Raw genomic sequence first — 23,597 nt, 5'->3', positions numbered from 1 at the left:
ATGAATCCAACAACTGTCATTTTCTTAAGTTCTAGAAAAATATCATTGTTTTACTGTATCTTGCTATTGGAAAAAAAAAAAGGTGACTGAAATAGGAAACTGTTATATGTTATATTAAAACTAATGAAGCAGAATATAAAAAATTTTTACTTAGTGAACCTGAATTAAAAAGGGTTTTTCATTGGATGTTATTTATTCTTTGACTTAGTGCTCTATTTATAGTATTTATAATAATTATATCAGAAACTTTAAATAATAAATCTGCTTCTTTGTTGTTTTTAGATTGTTTCTACTTTACTCACAGTCTAAGTTCTAAAGTTTAAAAGTACCTAAGAACTCTGTAAAAAATTTGTATGAATTTGAGAAAAACAATATCATATGTATTTGTTGTATGTAGTATGTGTATATATATGCATATACATTTATATGTATATAAGTCATATATGGTATGTATATACTAATGATAGAGAAAATAACACAGCTTAAAAGTTATTTTAAAATTATAGGTAGCCATTTAGCAGTTGGCACAGTGTTGTCCTTCACATGAAAGCAGAATGTGCTTTGGTTTCTTGTTAGAGTTCTCTCTTACAGAGGGGTAGGTTTTTTTTTCCCAGTTCATTTGGTTATATATTTTATTTCATAGAACGTAATTTCATATTACATTTATCACATGTACCTTTTAGTCAATGGTTACCAAAATAGATAATCTTTTTGCTGCCTATGGAATGCTAAATTTTTAGTGTTAATTTTTTAATTATATTTATCATCTTTAGATAAATATTATAAATCAAATGAATAAAAAGGGAAAAATTAATTGTACATGAAAGTCTATCATTTTTAGCCTAGATTTTTAAAATATCTTCATGATTATGCGATCACATTATAAGTTAAGTTTTTTGCCTTACCATTAGTCATCATTAAACCCAAATATGGATCAAAAGCTAGTTATATTGTCAAAAATATCTGTTACTTTTAAATATATTTTTATGGTAAATATTTATTTTGATTTTTTCATTTATCATGATTGTGATTACAGAAAAGAACTTAGTTAAATAAAAATAAAATTGAAGTTCTGTTTTGAAAGTAAACTATGTAAGACCAGAAGGGAATATATGTCCTGCTGAGGCACAGAAAAGGATACTGTAAGCAAAGTGATATGACACAGAATACCTGTTCTCCTTTTCTCATTACTTCCACCTCCCATAGAAATTAAAATGCATGAAGCTGCTGGGTTCCCTTATCTAAGCAAACCAGCTTGAGTTGTTTGTTCTTGTTATTTCTATTATGTTACAAAGAAGATTTAAAAATGCAATTTTATTCATGGTGCACCTTATTGCATTTGGGATGGATTTTGGATTTTGTTTAAGTAGGAACATGAGTTTTAGCTGATTACTCTAGAAGAGTGATTCTCAATTATTTCCATAATGGTTAAACACTTCAATTTAAATAAAACTTGGGCAGAGCCCTTGTTAAATCCCTTATAAATTATTATTTTCATGTCTATTAACAAATAACATAAAATTCATTTAAAAACCAAACAAATTTGGGATGCTTCTGGGTTTCTTGCAGCATGGATTGAGAAACACTGCTTTTGTTAAACTCATAAATAGATGGTTCCTATTCTTACAAATAAAATGCAGATTCTTTAAAGATATTGTTAAAAATAGCTGTAAAATAATGTAGAATATTTTCGAATATTCTCATTTTTAAGGAAGAAAATCAAAATATGATTTTCTTTGTTTTGTGGAACAGAAGTGAATAATTCTTATCTTGTATTCTTTATAGAGCAGCTGCTGGTTGGATTGAAAGACAAAGATACAATTGTCCGATGGTCTGCAGCAAAAGGGTATGTTTCCTGTCATTTACCTGAAAATAAATAGATGAATCTTGGTGTAATTTTCATAGACCTCCAAAAAATAGAAAAGTTTTTTTTGTGAATTTTTATGTTTACTAGATGGTAAATTCAACTATTTTACTATTTCAACTAATATTTGATAGCTTCAGTAATTAGGTTTTTTAAGGACAAAGAGAATTGTTTACCTAGTTACAGTTAAATTTTTTTATTTTTAAAAAAAATTTTTTTTATTAAATGTTTTTTTAAAGGTAGTTTCTAATATTGAAACTTCAGCATCATCACCTCTGTGTCTAGCCAGAACTGGAAGAATTGTATAAGAAGTTTTTTCAAGTACCTTCTCAGCTCTCCTTATAGTATTCTTCTCTTCCCTTATGGCATGCATCTTGCTTCACTTGGGGTTCCTAGTGCTTTAAGTTTACCTGCTAACTGGTGGTGCCTGATGGTATCTCACTCAGGCCTTATATTTTTGAGCAGTAGTCTCTGGTTTGAACATACATCCTTTCACTATTTTGTAGTCAAAACTAGCTCTAAGCTAGCTGTCATGGTGAAAAGGATCAGATGATCAACTTCAAACCAAAAGTTAATTACTGTTTCCTGGGAGAAGAATGGATATATAATATTAGCATTTTAAAGTGGGACAGTGCTTTAATCCTAAATAACAAAACTGTAATTGTAGGTGACAACATATTAAGGACAGGTCAGTGGGAAAGACAGTTTTCTTAGGGAGCCTTCAAACCATTTCATATCAACATTCAGCTTCTAAAAAATGTTGGACAGGCCTCTTCTCCTCAGTTGCTGTGGTATTCTAATAGTTACATGCCCAGTTGAATGTAAGTGCATGTTGCAATTAGATAGAGTATTGAATTGTGCTAATGGAAGTATACCTGTCCCTGCTTTCCTCTTTCATAGCTGTAGTACTATAGTATCATAGATCCAGAGTTGGAAGGGATCTTAGGAATTGATCTAGAGTCTTAGTATAGCAGCAGCTCTTGTTTCTCCTTCTTGATCAGGAGGACCACCCTAAGTTATGCTACCTTCACGCACATAGAATGTTTAATTGGTGATACTTCAAAGAATCAAGTTGTAATAAACCTCATCAGCACAGTCTTTGATTGATTTGATGATGCAGTTGTACAGTCATACGTGAAACATTGACTTTTCATGGTACTAAAGGATAAAGGCAGGCCTTAGGTCTAAGTGGAGTAAAAAGGGGAGACCAAAAGCTTCTGTTCAGAAGAAGTATCTTCTGTTGTCTTGACCAAGATGGATGAAATTGACAAAGGTTACCTTGAGAAAACTGTTACAAATGCTGTAGTCATAGTACTAGCGTACTTCAATAATTCTCAGTATCAGGCCCCCAAAGATACCGAAACCATCCATGGTGTCTCTGTGCTTCAATTTTTCAAGAGAAAACTGCTTTTGCTATTGCTTATGGTTTAGACAGCAAGGTTGGTGCCAAGAGAAATGTATTGATCTTTGACATTAAAAATGGCATTTTTGATGTCTCCATTATTTGCCATTGAAGATGACATTTTTGAAGTCAAGTCCACAGCAGGGAACACCTAGTTGGGTGACAACTACATAGTCATTTCATTGCTGAGTTCAAGTGGAAAGCACAAGAAGGAAATCAGAGATAACAAGAGGTTTGTGCGCTGTCTGCACATTGCTTGTGAATATGCAAAGCGTACTCTTTTCCAATTTCCAGGGTAGTATTGAGATTGACTCCCTCTATGAAGGTATACTGTGTCACCTGTGTTTGTGTTGAAGAGCTGAATCTAACCTCTTCAGCTGTCAAAGACCATGAATTCTAATATCAAACTAGATTAGTCACAGATTCATGGGTGGTTCCACTCACATCCCCAAGATTCAGAAACTTCTGTTCCTCAAGGAGCTAAAACAGTCTTGATAAGGCTGTTATTTATGGTATTGCTGTCCAGGCTGCCGTCTTGTCTGGGGATAAATCTGAGAAAGTTTAGGATTTGCTGTACTTGATGTCACTCTTCTTTGCCTTATTATTGAAACTGTCAGTGGAGTTATGACAGTTCTGATTAAATGGAGTACCAACATCCCTACTAAGCAGACTGACTTTTCCCACATTTTCAGACAACCGCCTTCTTAGCTTGTTCCAAGTTAGAGAGCAGGGGCATCTAGGTGGCACAGTGGATAGAGCACTGGCCCTGAAGTCTGGAGGACCTGAGTTCAAATCCGGCCTCAGACACATAACACTTACTAGCTGTGTGACCCTGGCCAAGTCACTTAACCCCAATTGCCTCACCAAAACAAACAAAAAGAAAAAAAACCAAAAAAACCCAAAGTCTGCCAAGTTAGAGAGCAATGACAAAGGATAACAACCTCCTTAGCTAGTTTGAGTTCACAGAAATTACCCCTGCCTCCAGGTTGTTCCTTTTATTGAAGTAACATTTGAAGTTGTTGCAGATGGCATCCTTAGTGTATTTATTATGGATAAATGAATAGGCAAGGAGAATAAGATCATAGTCATCAATCACAAAAGTTGCTTGATCAATGAAGACATTGAATCCAGGAAGTTGAGGAATACGTGGCTGAAGGTAAGAAACAAAGACACAAGGTATCTTTCAAGAACTTACTTGAATCTTACACTTTCAGAATGAAAGGTACAGTAGAAGATGAGAAACTGTAGGGCAGAATTTGTGATGAAGACAAACAGAAGGTCCTTGACAAATGTAACAAAAAAAAATCAACTTACTGGATAAAAACCAAATTGTTTGGAAGGAAGAATTTGAGCAGCTGCAGAAAGGAATGGAGGTCATTACTAAACTATGTCAGAATGCTGGGGATCTGCTGCCTAGTGCATTCCCAGGTGGTGGAGCAGCTGCATTTGGAGGTGCTTCTTCTGGATCTACTATTGAAGAGGTTAATTAAATGCACCCAGAATGGAGCATTCAGCACAGCTTTACAAAAGCTGAAGGACTCAAATTTGTAGCCAAAGCAGTAGCAGTTTAATAGTAGCATTTAAGCTATTATGTAAATCTGGACATTCTAATATACAAAGGGAGAGAAGTAAAAAACATTGAGCTTTTTCAGTATTGTAAACAAGTGGAAATGCAATTCTTGTCATGGGGAACAAAATCTGTTTAAAATTGACACCATAAAAAAAAAAAGATTCGATTTAGTCTGAACCCTTTTTACAGATGAGGACACTTAGGCCCAGGGAGATTAAGTGATTTGACCAAAGTCATACAGTGGAAGAGTTTGTCATTAGCACTCAACTGGCTGTTGAACTCTAATGATGACATTTAAATTTTCAGCCCTGAAACAAGTAAGCGTCATTGATTTGTTATTAAAAGAAAACTACAGGAGGCAGAGTAAAAATGTAAAGATGGTGCCTCATAGGTTCTTTGGCTTCATCTATGTATATTGAGGTGAATATCTGATTTGGAATAAACCTATTGAAGATACTGTAATTTGCTTCTTTTGCATGTATAGATTTTAGAATGCCATGGAGTATGCTTTTGAGATTGGGCAAAAAACCCCACAAACATACTATAGGGGTACGGACAGATTTTTGGTTAATGGTATTTCACAATGAGCCTTGCAAAGGAAATCGTAGATTATAATTGTACAGGGTTGAATTATTTTGCCTTTTTTTTTCCCTTTCAATGTACCAGTAGGACATTAATACTTACTAGGTAAGAAGTATAAAGATGATACAGATGAATTGTTTTTGTTTATATGTATATGTTTGTGGGTTTTTTTTTTCCTCTTACAGAATTGGTAGAATGACTGGAAGATTACCAAAAGAATTAGCAGATGATGTTGTAGGTTCGGTATTGGACTGCTTCAGGTATGTGAAGAAACGAAAGTGAAATCGTTTTCCCTTTTAAAATCATTTTTGTAATATAATTAATTCTCTACCCTGTAGTATTTGGGTTCAGTTACCTGGTGTACCTTTTTGTAAAAATTAAATTTTATTTTATATTCATGATGAGCCTTTTCCCTGTTCCCTCCTTCCCCCTCCCCCAGTTGCAAAAGCAGGGAAACAAAACTCCTGTTACAAACAGGTATAGTAATCAAAGAAAATTCTTGCAATGAACGTGGCCACAAAAATATAGTTCATTCTGCATTTTTAAGTCCATCGTCTCTCTATCAGGATGTGGGTAATGTTTCATCTAGAATTTTGATTGGTCATTGTGTTGAGTTTCTTGTCTTTCCAATATTATTGATACTGTCTTACATTTTTCTCTTGGTTCTGCCCACTTCATTCTGCATCAGTTCAGACAAGTCTTCCCTGATTCTTCTGAAAACATTCCCTTTATCATATCTTATAGCACAGTATTATTCCATCACTTCATATACTATAACTTGTTCATCCATTCCATATTGATGAACACCTATTTAATTTCTGATTCTTTGATGCATGGAAAAAATTACTATAAATATTTTTGTATATATGGGTCATTTTGCTCATTCTTTGATCTCTTTGTATGTACAGACCCAGTAGCAGAATTGCTGGGTCAAAGAGTATGCACAGATTAATAACTTTTTGGCTGCTTTGTATTGTCTTCATAATCTGACACAGCCCAAATGGGTAGATTTTTTGATCATAGTATAAGCCCTGTAATAACCTGCAGTAACATATTTATAGAATGCTTATGAGATAAGTAATATAAGACTATTATCCTCATTTTACAGATGAGGGACCTATAAGTAAGAGAGGTTAAATCACATCTAGGAAGAAAAATTGAGTAACAGATAGTGCTTCATTCTGAGTGTCTTCAAGGAGAGAATGCTCATCAGGATAGGCTTTTCAACATAAGATATGCATTGAGTCCAGTTCAGTAGACATTTATTAAGTGCCTCCTGTTTTATTTGCAGAGCACAGTTAATATGTTAGTCTTTACTTTTTTGAAATTGTGGTTCAAATCCCAATAGGTGCATGTGAACTTAAGTTCGGTGAATTGATGTGTAGTAGTTTTTAGGTAACTTTGGAGCATTTATGGAGATTTCTTTATGTTTATGAGATAAATTGTGTTACAGAAGAGAACCTTAGAGAACATTGTCCTACAATGGCATTTTTAAAAAAAATCTCAATCTTGTTATAATTTTTTTGAGAGGGAAATTCTGGGTGACTTTTTCTTACCTACCTAAAGGAATTTTTTTCTTGAATAAAATATCTTACATGGTTGAAGTAGCAGACAAAGTTGAGCACAGATAAAATTTAATTTCAGCTGTCCCAGTTGATAATAAAAGCCTTCACTTTTAGTTTGTTTTACTTCTAGAATTATCATAGTGAATGGTCATGGCAGTCTTGTAGAAAACTGTTTTGTCAGCATTTTAGGTTGTCTAAATATTTGTTAGTCAAAAAAAGACAGTTCGCAAGTATGAGGCAAAGTAGTGTGTTTTCTTAAACTTGTTTCCTCTTTTACTTAGCCTCAAGCATGCCCACTGACAGTTTAAGGAATGCATTAACAATATGTCAGAATGTTGCTTGCCATTCTCAGAAGATATATCCTGTTACAAAAAATATCATAGTACTTTCATGAAGCACAAACTCTTTTCTTGGGATTGTCTTACATTTCATTGGGAACAATGAAAATAGTTCTGATTATCTTTCACTATTTATAGTGAAAAATTGAATGTATCATATAAGAACAAATTTGTTTTTCCTTTTTTATATGAAAATAATGATACTGATTTATCAGTTGTTGCTATTCTTCAGTTGTGTCTGACTCTTTGTGACTCTATGGACTATAGCATGCCAGGCCTTTCTATCCTCCGCTATCTCTTAAAGTCTTAAATCTGTTCAAGTTCATGATCATTGTTTCCATAAGATTCTCTATCCATCTCATCCTCTACCGTCTCCTTTTGCCTTTATTCTTTCCCATTCATTCTTTTGGTTTTGTTTTATAATGTCTTGATTTCTCATAAAGTCATTAGCTTCCATTTGCTCCATTCTAATTTTTAAGGAAGTATTTTCTTCAGTGGGCTTTTGGACTTCCTTTTCTATTTGGCTAATTCTGCTTTTTAAGGCATTCTTTTCATTAGCTTTTTGGATCTCTTTTGCCATTTGGGTTAGTCCATTTTTTAAGGTGTTATTTTTTTCAGTATTTTTTTGGGTCTCCTTTAGCAAGCTATTGACTTGTTTTTCATGATTTTCTTATATCACTCTGATTTCCCTTCCTTGCTTCTCAGAATCCTTTTTGAGCTCTTCCATGGCCTGGGACTAATTCATATTTTTCTTGGAGGCTTTGGATATAGGAACTTTGACTTTTTTGTCTTCTTCTGGTTGTATGTTTAGATCTTCTTTGTCACCAGAGTAAGATTCTATGGTCTGACTTTTTTGGCGCTGCTTGCTCATGATCCCAGCCAATTATTTGATTTTCATACTCTTTGTTAAGGCAGGGGTCTGCTTCCATTGTGGAGAATGTACTATCCCAAGTTTTGGGGTTTTTTTGCAAGCTGTTTTCAGAGGTACTTCTAGGGACCTGTAAATTTTCAGTTCTTCCAAGGCAATATGATCAAAGGTGAGGTGTTTACTCCTTTTCCTGCCTGTGCTCTGGTCTGTGAGTGACCACAAGCACTCTTTTCTGTCTTGGAACTGTGAGGAGGATTTTCCTCTTCACAGCTGCTACAAGTTCCGCCATGCCACAGTGTTCCTCTTTGCCCCAGGACTGCCACCCAGAACTGTCCTATTTATAAAAATGTGTTTTTTATTGATGTCTTTTGTTGTTTATATTGCCAGAGTTTCTCCCAGTCTTCCTCTCCCTCTCAGAGAGCCATCTCGATATAACAAGTAGTATTTTTCTTTCTTTCTATCTTTCTTTTTTTGGTGAGACAGTTGGGGTTAAGTGACTTGCCAGGTTCACACAGCTAGTCAGTGTCAAGTTTCTGAGGCCAGATTTGAACTCAAGTCTTCCTGACTTCAGGGCTGGTGCTCTACCCACTATGCCACCTCACTGCCTCCAAATAATGTTTTTCTTAAGATAACAGAAGAGAAAGAGGAAAAAAAGTTAGTGTAACCCGTGTTAAAGTCTGAACGTATATACTATGTACAACATTTGTGGTTCTTCTACATCTCCATAGGAGTGGGTTGAAAGTGTCTTTCTGTATCTCTTCCTTTGAACCATGCTTGTTCTTTACAATTTTTCAGCATTCCCTTTTGATATATGTATGTGTTTTTTTTTCAAATTTACATTGTGGTAGTCATTGTTTATATTGTTTTCTTAGTTCTGCTCACTTTACTCTGCATCAATTTAAGTATCTCTTTCCATGCTTTTCTGTTTTCATCACAACCATCATTTCTTACAGTATTGTAATAGTTATTACATTCATGTGCCACAATTTAATTATTTTGTAGTTGATGGTCATTTACTTTGTTTCCAATTTTTCCTGTCCCCAAAGATGCTACTTTAAATATTTTGTTGTATATTTGAAGATAGAAGAGGAGGAAGATTTCAGTGAATTTTTGAGAGTGATATAATGGGATATAGAGTTCAGGTTGAAGGTTTAGTTTTAGAAAAGAAGAGGTTCTGTTTCTCTGAAAGGAAGAATGTAAAGATGCATATGTGGGGGCTGTAGGTAATTATATATCAGGGCGCTGCTATAACAACTGACCTTAGTTATCATGAGATTAAATCTTATACAAATTGCCAGTAAGGCCCTTTGAGTTGAGGGTCTAAAAGGAGAAAGAAGGGAAGATTTAAATTTCTGTGAGTTTCACCCTTTATAGCGTGATTAATGAAAGTACTGCTCAGTACCAGCAAACGCCTAGTTGATGTTGGACAGCATTAATTTGTAAAGCATGAGGTTTACATTGGATCTTTCCTACAGAAGCACTCTCTCATTTTTTGTGTAGAAAGAGGGAAAGTGGAGGTTTGTTAGATTGGTGTGCAGTATTGAAGGAGATGGGTGGAGAGCATTGCGGTTAGTAAAAGATTTGGCTACAAAGGGTAAAATCTTGGCTGCTGGTCAGCTTAAGGGCTATGGTTTCCTGTGAGACCTACTGTAAGGAGTAAGAGAGGTAGAAATGTAGAATTCAATTCAATCTGACAAACATTTATTAAGGGTCTATGTCTCTTATGTGCTAAGTGCCAATGTAACAGACAAAATTAAAATAGTCTCTTTTATTTCAGCTGAAATTTCTTATATGTGTTTTCTTTCCTTATTAGTATCGGAATTCCTTGAGAATAGTATCCCCAGAGCTTAGCATAGTACTTTGCATGTAATACTTAATAAATGCTTGTTCATTCCTTTTTAAAATTTTGCTTTAATATTTTTATTTTTTCTAATTATATGTAACAATTTTCACACTCATTTTAAAAAATGTTGAGTTCCAAATTCCCTTCCTTCTCCCATTTAGAAAACAAGCAATTTGATATAGGTTATACATGTGTAATCATGCAAAACACATTTCTGTATTAGTCATGTTGTGAAAGAAAATACAGACTGCATCCCCCCCCCAAAAAAAACCCAAGAAAAATAAAGTTAAAAAACAGTATGTTTTGATTTGCATTCAGACTCCATCAGTTCTTTTTTGGAAGTGGATAGCATTTTTCATCAGAAGTCCTTTGGAATTGTCTTAAATCATTGTATTGCTGAGAACAACTAAATAATTTACAGTAGATCATTGTACAATATGGTTTTGCTCATTTCACTTTGCATCAGTTCATATAAGTCTTCAGGTTTTTCTGAAAGAATTCTGCTCACCATTTCTTATGGAACAATAGCATTCCATTACATTTATATACCAAAAACTTGTTTAGTCATTCCTTAATTGATGGGAATCCCCTGAATTTCCAGTTCTTTGCTACCATAAAAAGAGCTGCTGTAAAAATTTTTGTTCATATAGGTACTTTTCTCTTTTTTTTTTTCCTCCCATCTTTTTTAGATATAGACCTACTAGTGGGGTCTATGTATATAGTTAGAGTATATACATAGTCAGAGTTTTGTAATCCTTTGGGCATAGTTCTAATTTGTTCTCCAGAATTATTGGATCAGTGTGCAACTCCACCAGCAGTGCATTAGTGTCTCAGTTTTCCCACATCCCCTCCAACATTTGTCATTTTCCTTTTCTGTCATGTTAGCCAATCTGATAGATGTATGGTGATATCTCAGTGTTGTTTTAATTCACATTTCTCTAATCAATAGTGATTTAGAACATTTTTATATGACTTTAGATATTTTGAGTTCTTCATCTGAAAACTGCATTTTTTTCCTTTGTTTATCAATTGGGGAGTGACTCAAATTCTTACAAATTTTACTCAGTTCTCTATATATTTGAGAATTGAGGCCTTTATCAGAGAAATTTGCTGTGAAAAATTTTTCCCAGTTTTTTGTTTTCCTTCTAATCTTGGCTACATTGGTTTTGTTTGTATAAAATCTTTTTAATTTAATGTAATCAGAATGGTCCATTTCATATGTAAGCTGTAATTGTTTTTATCTCTTATTTGTCATAAATTCTTCCCTTACCCATGTGTCTGACAGGTCAACTATTCCATGTTCCCCAGATTTGCTTATGGTATTATGTATTATGTCTAAATCATGTAATCCACTCTGCTGATTCCATTTCATGAGTGAGTTCATCTCATTCCCATTCTCATTTCCATTCCCAGTTATGATTACTGTGTATTTCCCTCCCTCCTACTTTTTCCCCCTGTTTATTCTCTTCTCTCTCTCTTTTTCTTCTTTAACCCTGTACCTTCTTAAAAGTGTTTTGTTTCTTTTCTAATTACCACGTCTGCCAATCTGCCCTTTCTTCTATTGGGCCCATCCCTTATCCTCCATCTCTCCTACTTCCCTGTAGGGTAAGATAGATTTCTATACCTGAGTGTGTTATTCTCTGTTTCAGCTAATTCCAATGAGAGCAAGGTTCAAGTGTTGCTTAACACTCCACTATCTTCCCCTCGATTTTAAAAGCTCTTCCATGTCTTTTTTTTTTTAACAAATTTCTTAATTTATTTTGATTTATGAACAATCATTTCCATCACAGGATGAAGAAAATATGAAATATCCTTTGGAGTCAGGAGGACCTGAGTTCAAATCCGGTGTCAGACACTTGACACTTACTAGCTGTGTGACCCTGAGCAAGTCACTTAACCCTGATTGCCTCACCAAAAAGCCAAAAAAAAAAAAAAAAGGTGAAATATCTTAAACAACTGATCTAGAAAACAGATTGATGAGAGATAATTTAAGAACTCCTGGACTACCTGAAAACCATGATCAAAAAAAGAGCCTAGATATCATCTTTCAAGGAATTATCAAGGAAAACTGTCCTGATATCCTAGAACCAAAGGGTAAAATAGAAATTGAAACAATTAGGGCAGGTAAGTGGCACAGCGTATAGAGTACCGGCGCTGGGTTCAGGAGGACCCGAGTTCAAATCTGGCCTCTGACACATAACATTATTAGCTATGTGACCTTGGGCAAGTCATTTAACCCCTTTGCCTAAACCCTCCCCCCCCCAAAAAAAGAAATTGAAATAATCCATTGATCACCTCCTGAAAAAGATCCCAAAATGAAAACTCTTAATAGTTTTCCCAGGAAAAATTTTGCTCCCATGAGCCAAATTCTAGCGTTCCCAAGTCAAAAAGAAAAAATTCAGACTCTGTGGTTACACAGGGTTACTACACAGGATTTAGCAGCTTCTACATTAAAGGATCAAAGGTCTTGGAATATGATATGCTGGAGGTGAAGAAGCTAGGATCACAACCAAAAAATCACCTGCCCAGCAAAATTGAGTACAATCTTTCAGGGGAAAAAACATCCACATTTAATGAAACAGAGGCCTTTTTTTTTTTTCTTCAATTTTTAGGCAATTGGGGTTAACTGACTTGCCCAGGGTCACACAGCTAGTAAGTGTCAAGTGTCTGACATCGGATTTGAACTCAGGTCCTCCTGACTCCAAGGCCGTTGCTGTATCCACTGCGCCACCTAGCTGCCCCCCAGAGGCCTTTTTTAAGGTGTTATTTTCTTCAACATTTTTTTTTTGTCCCCTTTACCTAGCTTTTGACTCTTTTTTCTTGATTTTCTTGCATTACTCTCAGTTCTTTCCCCAAATTTTCTTTTAGCTGTCTTACTTAATTTTTCAAATTCTTTTTGAGCTCTTCCAAGATTTCTTTTTTGTTCTGAGACTTATTAGTGTTTTTCTTGGAGGTTTTCTGTGTAGCAGCTTTGATTTTGTTAAATTTTTCTGAATTTTTGTTTTTATCTTTCCTGTCACCATAGACACTTTCTATGGTCAGTTTACTTTTGTTGTTGTTTGCTCATTTTTCCAGCCTATTTTCTGCCTTTTAACTTTATGTTAAAGTTGGGTTCTGCTCCTGGAGTGGAGGGGGTACATTCCTAAGCTTTAGGGCTTTTTTTTTTTCGAGGCTGTTTCCAGATCTAGTTCTGAGTTTCTGTAAGTTTTCAGTTCTCCCAAAGTGGTATGCTCCAATGAGAGGTATCATCACTGCTCTCCTGGCTGCCTCGGAACGATGTCCAGGGTCCTCATTCCTGCTAGTACTTCTTTTTACCCTGGGACCTGTACCCAGGTACAGGTAATGCAACAGAGCCATCCTCTCACTGCCAGCAACTGTCCCCTGTAATCTTCAGACTAGTTGTCCACCCACCTTACTGTCTGTGGGCTGAAAGGTCTGGAAGCTGCTGATGGCTTGTCAGGTCGTGGCCTGTGCTTCACTCTCACCACAGTGAGACAGAATATTCTTGCTGACCTTCTTAAGTTTTCTTGGCTGGAAAATTGTTCTACCCCATCTTTTTATTGGTTGTGCTGCTTCAGAATTAATTTTGAGGCATTATTTTGATGTCGTTTGGAGAGGAATTTGGGAGGGCTCAGGCAAGGCCCTGTCTTTACTCTGCCATCTTCAATAACAGTCTTTAACGTGAAAGCTCATAGTACCCATCCCTTTTCCCTATATTGACACCCCCTACCTTCTTGAGCCTTTACTGGTGATTTCTGGATGGTAATTGAGAGCAGAGTACTTTCATCTTTCACAGGGGAAAGCCAGGAAAACCATATGGAGAGGAGCCTAACAATCCCAGCTATTGCAAGGGACTAGGTTGTTCCATGATAGAGGGTAGAGTAGGTGGAACAGCCTCTTTTCTTTTGTGTTGGCAGCTTCTGCTTATTTTGAGCTTTTATTTTGTTCTTTGGATTGAAGACTTTAGCTAGCTTTACAGATAACTTCTTTAGGTAATCTGATGCCAAAATTGTTTTCTTTGTGACAAAATCCATTGATGTTCCCATCTTTTCTAATTCAGTTTATTTTGTTCTCTTGCTAGACTTTTTCGATAATGGTTCGTAGCTCTAAATGTAGGTCTTCATATTCAGTTCAATCAAGTATACATTAGACTCTAATCCAACAAAGTGAAGTTTTGCTAGGGCCTGTGTAGAAATGCATAAATAGGCTTAAATCTTTAATCTTCTAAATTCAGCCCATTCTACTTTTGAATAGTTCAAGCTGCTGTTTCATTAAGCATTCATCTGCTTTTCTGAAAGATTATCCATTGCTCCAACATCTGTCTTCCGGGGCCACGCAGAATAAGTATTTTCTTTATTCTTAAAATTGTGAACTTAATTGTCAAGAAAGTTACATTTTCAGTTAAAAAGAACAGGAAAAGAGATTGTATGAGAAACTGAATATGTCTTGCATCAGTTTTTTTAAAAAATTATTTCTTCTTCTTCTTTTTTTTTTTTGCACGAGGCAATTGGGGTCAAGTGACTTGCCCAGGGTCACACAGCTAGTAAGTGTCAGATGTCTAGTCTGAGTCTAGATTTGAACTGAGGTCTTCCTGACTCTAGGGCCAATGGTCTATCTACTGCGCCACCTAGCTGGCCTGCCCCCCCCTTTTAAAAATAGTTAACAGCTTTATTTATGTCAGTTCTTTTTTATTTTTCTTTTTTAACTAGGCAGTGTTAAGATTGGTAGGCTCATCTGCTCAGTTTTCCATGGGTTCAATTATCATCTCTATGCAAATGATTCCTTTTTTTTCTTTTCTTTCTTTTTTTTTTGCTTTTTGATCAGGCAGTCAGCGTTAATTAAGTCTGACAAGGTATTAACAGTATTGCTTTATTTATGTCTCCTTCTGCATTTCTTTTTTCCCATCCATTTAAGAAATTATTTTTATTGGTGCTCTTGTATTTTCATGTCTATCATAACCCTCTAGCCTTCCTCTCTCCTGCCACTTGAGTAGATGCCCTCTCTTGTGAAATGTGTATAGTAAAGCAAAGACATCAATACAGTACCATGTGTGAAAACTTATATCTGATTCTGCATCTCTAGCCTATCACTTCTTTCCCAAGAGTTGAGAGTTGTGTTTCATTATAAGTCTTTTGAAGTTATGATTGGTCAGTGTTTTCATCAGAGTTCTTTTGACCTCTCAAAGTTGTTTCCCCTCATTTTATTATTATCATTATCACACAAGTTGTTTTCTAGTTTCTACTCATTTCATTCTTCATCAGTTCATGTGTTTTTATAAATCTCTTAACATATTCTTCTTCTGATCCAATAAGTTCTATTACATTCATATACTCTATTTTGTGTGGCCATTCTTCAGCATCTATTTTAGCTCTTTGCTACAACGAAAATGCTGCTATAATTTTTGCTTATATAAGTCATTTCACTCTGACCTTGATATCCTGGGGATATATGTTCATTATTTCTGAGTTGAAGAATATGTACATTTTGGTGCCTTTTTGGATATAGTCTAATCCATGGCTTCTTAGTCTTTGATGTCATGAACTCCCTTTGGTAGTTTGGTGAAGTCTCTTTCTCAGGTAGTGATTTTTAAGTGCAAATAAAATGAATAGGATTATAAAGGAAGCTAATTATATTGAAATACAGTTAAATATTTTTAAAAGTTCATGAACCCCAGGAAAAAAATCTTTAGTCTAACTCCTTTTCTATATGATATCTCTGCAAGTATTTTAAGATAGCTTTCCTTTCTTACCTTTTCTTCCCAAAGTCTTGCATTCTCCAAACTAAAGGTGACATGACAAATTAATGTGACATGACCTCAAGACCCTTCACTATCCTGGCTGCCAACTTCTGGATGCTTTCCTATTATTAATGTTCTTAAAATGTGGTTTACTTATAATTGAACATAGTTCTTTTGATGTGGTCTGACTATGGTAGATAGCAGGATTATCACCTACATTGTTGTGAATACAGTGCCTTTTAGTACAACCTTAGATTGCATTAGCCTTTTTTGGCTTCTCTTTTTGACTATTGATTTATTGACCTTGCTACTGAAACTCCCAGATCTTTTTTCAGACCATCTGTTATCTAGCAATACATCTTCTACTTTGTATTTACAAAGTTGATTCTTTGAACCCAAAAATAAGACTTTACATTTATCCCTATTAAAATTCATCTAATTAGATATAGCTTATAGATATAGTTTTGCCTTTTGAGATCTATTTACATGCTACTTTGTCATCCAGTTTGTTATATCTCTCTCTTAGTTTCACGTTGTATAAATTTGATAAAATGACATCTATAACTTTATGTAGGTTATTTAAAAAATGTAAAATAGTACAAGGTGAAGGATAAGTTGTTTCTTGGGCACTCCACTAGACATCTTCCAAGTTCCCATCAGGCCTGTCTATCCAATCAGTTCCAAGTTCGCCTAATTATACTATCTTCTAGCTCATACCTTGGCATGAGCAGAAATAATAAAAGATGCTTTGCTTAAATCTACCTCCTTAGCTTCATGAGCTGTCAGTTTATTACACCATGATTTTGTCAATGTGAAGACTAGATAATACACTTAGTTGAGGATTACATCAACCAATGCAGATTGCAACCTGTCTGTGACTTAGTAGATAAACCCTTAGGAGTTGCCTGGGGTACATAGAAGTTAAGTGACGTGCTCAAGGGCACACAGCCAGAAAGTGTCAGAAGTGAGATTTGAACCTAAAAGGCTGCCTCTATTATCTGTCTAGTAACTCCATCAAAAAAGTAAATGAAGTTTTTCTAGCTTGACTTGTTCTTGATAAAACCATTTTCTTTTTATGATCACTGCTCTTGTTTCTAGATGTTTGTATTTCCTAACTATACCCTTAATAAATTCTAAAATTTGTCCAAGTTAGTTTTGCTGGTCAGTAGGCTTGTATTCCCACCCTTAAAACACACACACACACACACACACACACACACACACACACACACACACACACACACACACACACACACACACACACACACACACACCCCCACCCACCCATATACCATTGTCCTAAGGGTTTCAGAAAACTGTCTGTTCTTAGCATTCTGTAAACAAACTTCTTCATGTCAAATTTAGAACATGATAATTATATGTTTATCACTTAATTTTAGATTAATTTTGTGCTTCATACCCACAGTAACAAGTATAAGCCAAGGCACAGTCTAAGTTATTCCTATCCTTAGTAAAATTCAGATCCTTAGTATTGAATTCTTGGAAGGGCTTGTAAATTTTTTAACTGGAAAAGTCCCTTATCCTTCAAAAGGAATGATAAATAACAACAACAACAAAAAACAGGTTTTAAGTAATGATTGACTTTTGTGAATCCAAAACACCTAAGGTTAAATTCATGTTGCTCTATTTGTTGTTAGTTTTCAGGAAACAGATAATGCTTGGCATGGTGGATGTCTGGCTTTAGCAGAATTAGGCAGAAGAGGATTGTTACTACCTTCTCGACTTACAGATGGTAAGTAATGAAAGCTTATTAACATCATTTTATGGTACATTGGCATTCTAATCTGTCTTTTCTTTTAATCTTCTGCTGACTGCTATGAATTTGCCTATTTCTAATCTCTATTGTGTTGTTAAACCTTGATTGGGTTTCATTAATATGGTAACACAAATGTATGGATATATCAGATGATTTTTTTTTTGGAATGTCAAGTGTGTTACTTAATCACCTTTTTAATTTGAAGGAAAACTATGTTATCAAAGTTGTCTTGGAGGGGGAGTTTTCAGGAATAGCTAGAAGATTTGTCAATACCTCTTGATTTTTATTAGCACAGACATTTCCCAATGTAGTCCTTCCCCCTGAACCTTCCTTTTCTTGTAACCGTGAAAAAAGGTAAGCAAAACCAAGGTGAACATATTTGACAAGGGTATGTAAGTAAATACTCTACACTGGAGAGAAGTTTTAATTTCCTCTACACTGATCTGGTGGCTCTGTTTCAGGTACAGATACCATAGAAAAACCTGTGCTGAACAAAAAAGGGTCATATTTCTTTAGTAAACTCCATGTGACCTATGCATCAATGAATGGGAGAACTTCCTAAGAGAAGATGGGGCACCCACCTATAGCTTCAGAGGGTCCGCTGACCACAGTTTGCCTTTCCTGGGAGAGAGAGAGTGAAAAGAGTGACCTGCTGAAGCACAGCAGAGAGGCAATATGTACCATGGAAAATTTCTACCTTCTATATTACTTCTTCTGATAATGAAATCTGTGCCAATGGAACCTGTTGTTTAGGTGCATTATCTTTGTTAGTACAGGTGTCATTATTTTAATAGGGAAAATATTGTATCTAGGATTGCAAATTTCAAGGATAGATAGTTTCAGGTTTTGCCATGGAACTAAACTGTATTCAATAGGGCCGTGTAGAAACTTCTTTTTTTTTTTTTTCTTAGGAAAGATTTTTTTTTTCCTCTGGCATGTGATATAGAATTAGATATGTTTATACTTAAGTTGATATTTTGTTGATTTTATCAATGTGGGAACTCTCACAGGTGATGAAGATTGTGGCCTGATCACAGTTTTTCATTGGAGCTTTTTCTTTCTATTTGTCCTATGTAGGTAGTCTGCTCAACTTATTAAGAGGCCTATCTTAAGTTCTTAAAGCATTGTGTGGGTATCATTGTAATATTTGGACTATGTGTCTGTTATTTCTTACTCTTACCTTATGATTCATCTTTTCTAATTCTGTGTTTACTGGATGATATGTCTTATAACACTTCTTGCATGTAACTCATCATTGATATAATGCTGTAGTCTGTTTACATTGCTCTTTCCATGACATGCTTGGTAAGCTATCTGCTCAGTTCTACATGGGTTCAATTATCATCTGTATGCAAATGATTCCTTTTTTTTTTTCTTTTTGCTTTTTGGTGAGGCAGTTGAGGTTAAGTGACTTGCCTAGGGTCACAGAACTCGTTAAGTATCAAGTATTTGAGGCCACATTTGAACTCAGGTCCTTCTAACTCCAAGGCCAGAGCTCTATCCATTGTGCCACCTAGCTGCCCCAATGCAAATGATTCCTGAATCTATATATCCATCTCTCATCTTTCCCTTTAAATCAATCCCTGTATACCACCAACTGGTTGTTATACCTCTTTACTAAACTAAGATTCCTTGAACCTTTCTGGATTCCCCTTTTCAAATCTTTTAGTATTTTTGTATCTCTCCTCTGAACCCTTTCCAGGTTTTCTGTTTTCCTCTTAAATGTTAGACTACATATTATATTCTATTTAGATGGGGTGTATGGGGTATTCAAGGAGGACTAGCACCTCTGGTGTGAGGCCTTGCTGGGCCCTTTTCAGGGCTGCTCATTTACCTTTGGGGTCCACCATTCACTCAACTCTCGCCAAGAAGCTGTAGCATGCGCAGTGGCTACACCCTGGTAAACTGTCTCAGCTGACAGGCTAACCGAAGTTGAGAATAACTGACAGGCCTCAGACCCATTGATGAGCTGGGAGGATGTCTACCCCCAGCATCTGAAGACTTTCCTTGGCAGAATAGGTAGATGAGAATAATTTGTCCCAAAAGCCATGAAAGCAGCTGAATCAGCCTCTGTGGTGTGCTTAGAGACCTCAGACCTTGAAGATGCCATGGTCATCCACTGCATCTTGGTCCATCACCAGTCATCTTAACCTTTGTCCTGCCACTGGACTTCATTGATTGTAGAGGAAAGAGTGAAGCTGACTATTTTGCGTAACTGCCTCACTTAAATCCAATTTTTCTGCTGCTATCATATGATTAGGGATTTTATTGTATAGTCAAGGTTCTATTTTGTGTTTGTTCCTGTTTTCACGTGTGCAGTTTAAATTTTTACCCTTTGTGTAACTTTTGTGTATTTTTATTATTAAAATTTAAAGATGGAAAGAAAAATCAAGAGTAATGAAAAGAAAGGGTATACCTGTTGTCAGGGGAAACAATGAGATTGAAGATATGGATAGAATGGAATGAACATGTGTTTGTTGCATCATCTAGTATAGAGTGGAGGGAAAAATGGAAAATAAAGTTGGGTAGGTACAACAAGACCAATCCTTGAAAATCAATCAGAGAATCATTTTAGCTTTTTGAGCTAGAGAATGACAGTAGGACTATAAATTTAGAAGTAGAAGATAAATCTAGCAGTAGTAAAAAAAAACAAGGGGGTGGGGTGGGGAAGAAGTAAGGAAAAGCCTAAGGTCAAAGAATTGTAATAATCCTAGCCTGAGGTAAAGATATAGATAATCTTGATGCCATTTAGACTGAGAAAAAGGGAAAATGTGACAAAGGCCAGCTGAAACAGTACTTGTTCATGACTGGATACAGATTTTGAAAGAGAAAAGGAGGAATCATTTTTGAGTTTAGCTTTTGAATCTGGCTTTGGGAGAAAGTGATAGACACAGAGAAATTGGGAGCCTAAATTATGAAGAAAGATAGAAAGTAGATGTCATTGACAGAAACAGAAGGTGGTTGCTTACATTTTTGAGAAAAGAAGCCATGTATTCATTTTCTTGAATGCTGAATTTGATTGAAATCATACCAGGAACTCCACAAGAGATTGCCTTGTAGGCAATGGTAGATAAATGGCTAAACCTTATAGGTCTTGGATAAAACTGAAGAGCTATTGATTTTGGTGGTCACGGATGGTAGTAGTACAAGCTTTGAGAATGAAGGAGTTTTTTGAAGGAGAGTATTTTTTAATAGTATTCTTTCCAGTGATATGAAAAGACAATTTTTAACATTTCATTTAAAAAAAATTTAAGTTCTAAATTTTCTCTCCCTAATTTTACTCTCGCTAAAAAGGTAAGAATTTTAAATAGGTTATATCTGTGCAATCACGTAAAACATAATTTCATATTAGATATGTTGTGAAGAGGAAACAGACCAAAAGGAAAAAACCCAGAAAAAAATAAAGTGAAAATAATAGGTTTTGATCTCCATTCAGACTTCAACAGTTCTTTTTCTGGATGTGGATAGTATTTTCTGTCATGAGTACTTAGGAATTGTCTTGGATCATCATATTTCTGAGAAGAGTTAAGTTATTCATAGTTGATCATTGCACAATGTTGCTGTTACTGTGTATAGTGTTCTGGTTCTACTCACTTTACTTTGCATTAGTTCATGTAAGTCGAAAGGAGAATGTTTAAGAACGTGAGAAATAACTCATTCGGACTCATGAGGGATGAAGTAAAAAGCCCAGTTTATTACACAGTTGCAACCGAAGGTGTACTATGGACACATTGTGTCAAAGCAGGAGTTTTACTATTTCTCTCTAATCCCCGCCACAAAGTCCCTCCTCTGTTTCCTCATTGGCTGAGTGCTCTAGAGTGTACAACTTTCTGGTACGCCTGTTACACATCTACTCCTTGATATGTCTTTCCTCCTTCTTCATACATCCCATGTTTAGAAAATGGCTTCTTAGCCCCTCCTGGAGGTGGTGAAGCTAATATTTATTTGTTTATTTTTTTAGGCAGTTGGGGTTAAGTGACTTGCCCAGGGTCACACAGCTAGTAAGGAGAAGCTAATATAATATAAGTAGGCCTATAATAATATAGGCCTACCACGCATGCACACTCTAAGCAAAGCTTAACCTTTGTCTTACTAACTTCTAACAGCAAAACCAGGTAAGACCAGCTTTATCCTATTTTACTTAGTTACTTTTAGTGGTTTCAATGTTATGGAATCTTTTGTTCTACTTAACTAACTTCTATCAGCAAAACAAGATAAGACCAGCAGTATCCTGTTTTACTTAGTTACTTTTCTAGCTGTTTGCTCCTAATTTATGGTAACAAACATTTTTGTTATATGTCTCAGGAAGAATAATAGAAACTTTTTTTTTTGGAGGACTGAGGCTAGAGGCTGGCTACATAGTCACAATTAAGGAGGAAAAAAGAATAAGTTGAAAAACACTACTAAAATGTGCAGTGTTTTAATCACCTGAGTAATGAATTTCTGAATGGATGAATAAATCAGTGATTGAAAGGGAAAAAGTCCATTCAGCAAGATGATATGTTGTAAAATTTAGTTTCAGTGATTGAAGTGAAATGAAAACCTGCACAGATTATCTTACTGAAAGGATAATAGGAATTAATTTTTAAAATTTTTGGTAAATTTTTTTATTTTAAACTTAAATACAAAATAAGAAAAGAAAAAAGAAACAAACTCATACTAAACCTAAAATAATACAAAAGAAAAAAAAGAATTGCCATGTGCACGGCAGAACGTGAGAGGATTCAAAATATACAGCAATAAATTTCCATTTCAAGAAAACCTATGTAATAAATATTATGCATTGTGTTGAGAGCTGTCCATCTTTGCCTCCTTGTAAGTTTTCCTTTGTCTTCTGCTGTGTACTTTTTACTTTGTTCCCCACCCCCCCATCCCAAGGCTACAATTAAGTGTGGATAGAGATATACACACACATACATGTATACAAATACATACACATATATAGACATATACACACAAAGGTATACGTATTCATATGTAAGCATACTTAAACACATACCTATATTTACATATCTATAATCATAGTCATATATAGATATATACATTCATATGCATCTACATAAGACTATACTATACTTATTTGTACCGTTTCTCTGAGAGTGGATAACCTCTTACTTCATAAGTCCAAGTGTTTCCGTATTTTTCCAAGTCCACCAACTCATTTCTTAGACCACAGCAACATTCCAACCTTATACTGTCAAATTGTTTTAAATAGTCCAAAACAGCATTGATGAATATGGCTGACACATAGTGTAGTTTCCCTATTTTTCTTTTTTGATTAAATCTGTTTTAACCTTAACTTTGTCTGCAACTGTGATTACCACACCTGCTCTAACAAATTCTATTCCTGATCTTCATTTTATGTTTGTGCTTTTCTCTTATCTCCTATCCCTCCTGACTTTTCTACTTCTACCAGCTACCTTGCCCTATTACTTAACCTACCCCCACTCCAAGGATCCCTCCCTTATCCTGCCATTCCCATTAATCTAAACAACCTTCTGTACCCCCGTTTAAACTATTCCCTCTCCCTCCCCTCTAAAGATCCCTCCCTTATCCTCTTCCTATCCCTGTCCCCTTAGTGTTTTATTTTTTTCTGAATTTAGAAGACTTTTATACTTTTCTAGATATATATATATATATAGTTCCCTCTTGAACCCATTCCCAATGAAAGTAAGTTTCCAGAACTAACAGCCCTCCTCCCCCATCTAATTCTACTCTGTATTGATTTTCTCTCTCACCTCATTTGTATAAGATAATTTCTCTTTTTGGCTGTTCCTAAACGGTTTTACTTTTTAAAATCATATCATACTCAAGTCTACCCCAGTGTTTCTTACAAACTACCCAATTACTAATAACAATCTTAGACGTATGTTTTACATTTCCTCATGAAAAAAGTAAACAGTATATCCTTATTGAGTCCCTTATAATTAGTCTTTCGTATGTGCCTTACATTTCTCTTGGCTCTTGTATGTTAAATCTTCTATTAAGTTCAAGTTTTTTTTAACAAAATCCTAAAAGTTTGACCATTCATTAAATGTCCTTTTTTTTTTT

General features: G+C 35.2%; 1 protein-coding gene across 1 annotated transcript in view; it reads left to right on the top strand.

Moving 5' to 3' along the window:
- Positions 1 to 23,597, top strand: part of TBCD (tubulin folding cofactor D) — a 445,631-nt gene that overhangs the window by 112,779 nt on the left and 309,255 nt on the right. Inside the window, exons 12-14 of the mRNA XM_027840857.1 lie at positions 1,786 to 1,846; positions 5,604 to 5,678; positions 17,428 to 17,522. Coding sequence (XP_027696658.1) covers positions 1,786 to 1,846; positions 5,604 to 5,678; positions 17,428 to 17,522 — 231 coding nt within the window. The remainder of the gene's footprint in view (positions 1 to 1,785; positions 1,847 to 5,603; positions 5,679 to 17,427; positions 17,523 to 23,597) is intronic.

Source organism: Vombatus ursinus, unplaced genomic scaffold (assembly GCF_900497805.2).
Source record: "Vombatus ursinus unplaced genomic scaffold, bare-nosed wombat genome assembly UNPS02004704.1, whole genome shotgun sequence".
In the NCBI taxonomy this organism is placed as follows: domain Eukaryota; kingdom Metazoa; phylum Chordata; class Mammalia; order Diprotodontia; family Vombatidae; genus Vombatus; species Vombatus ursinus.
Note: the sequence above shows the minus strand (reverse complement) of the source record. Positions and strands in the feature narration are given on the sequence as shown.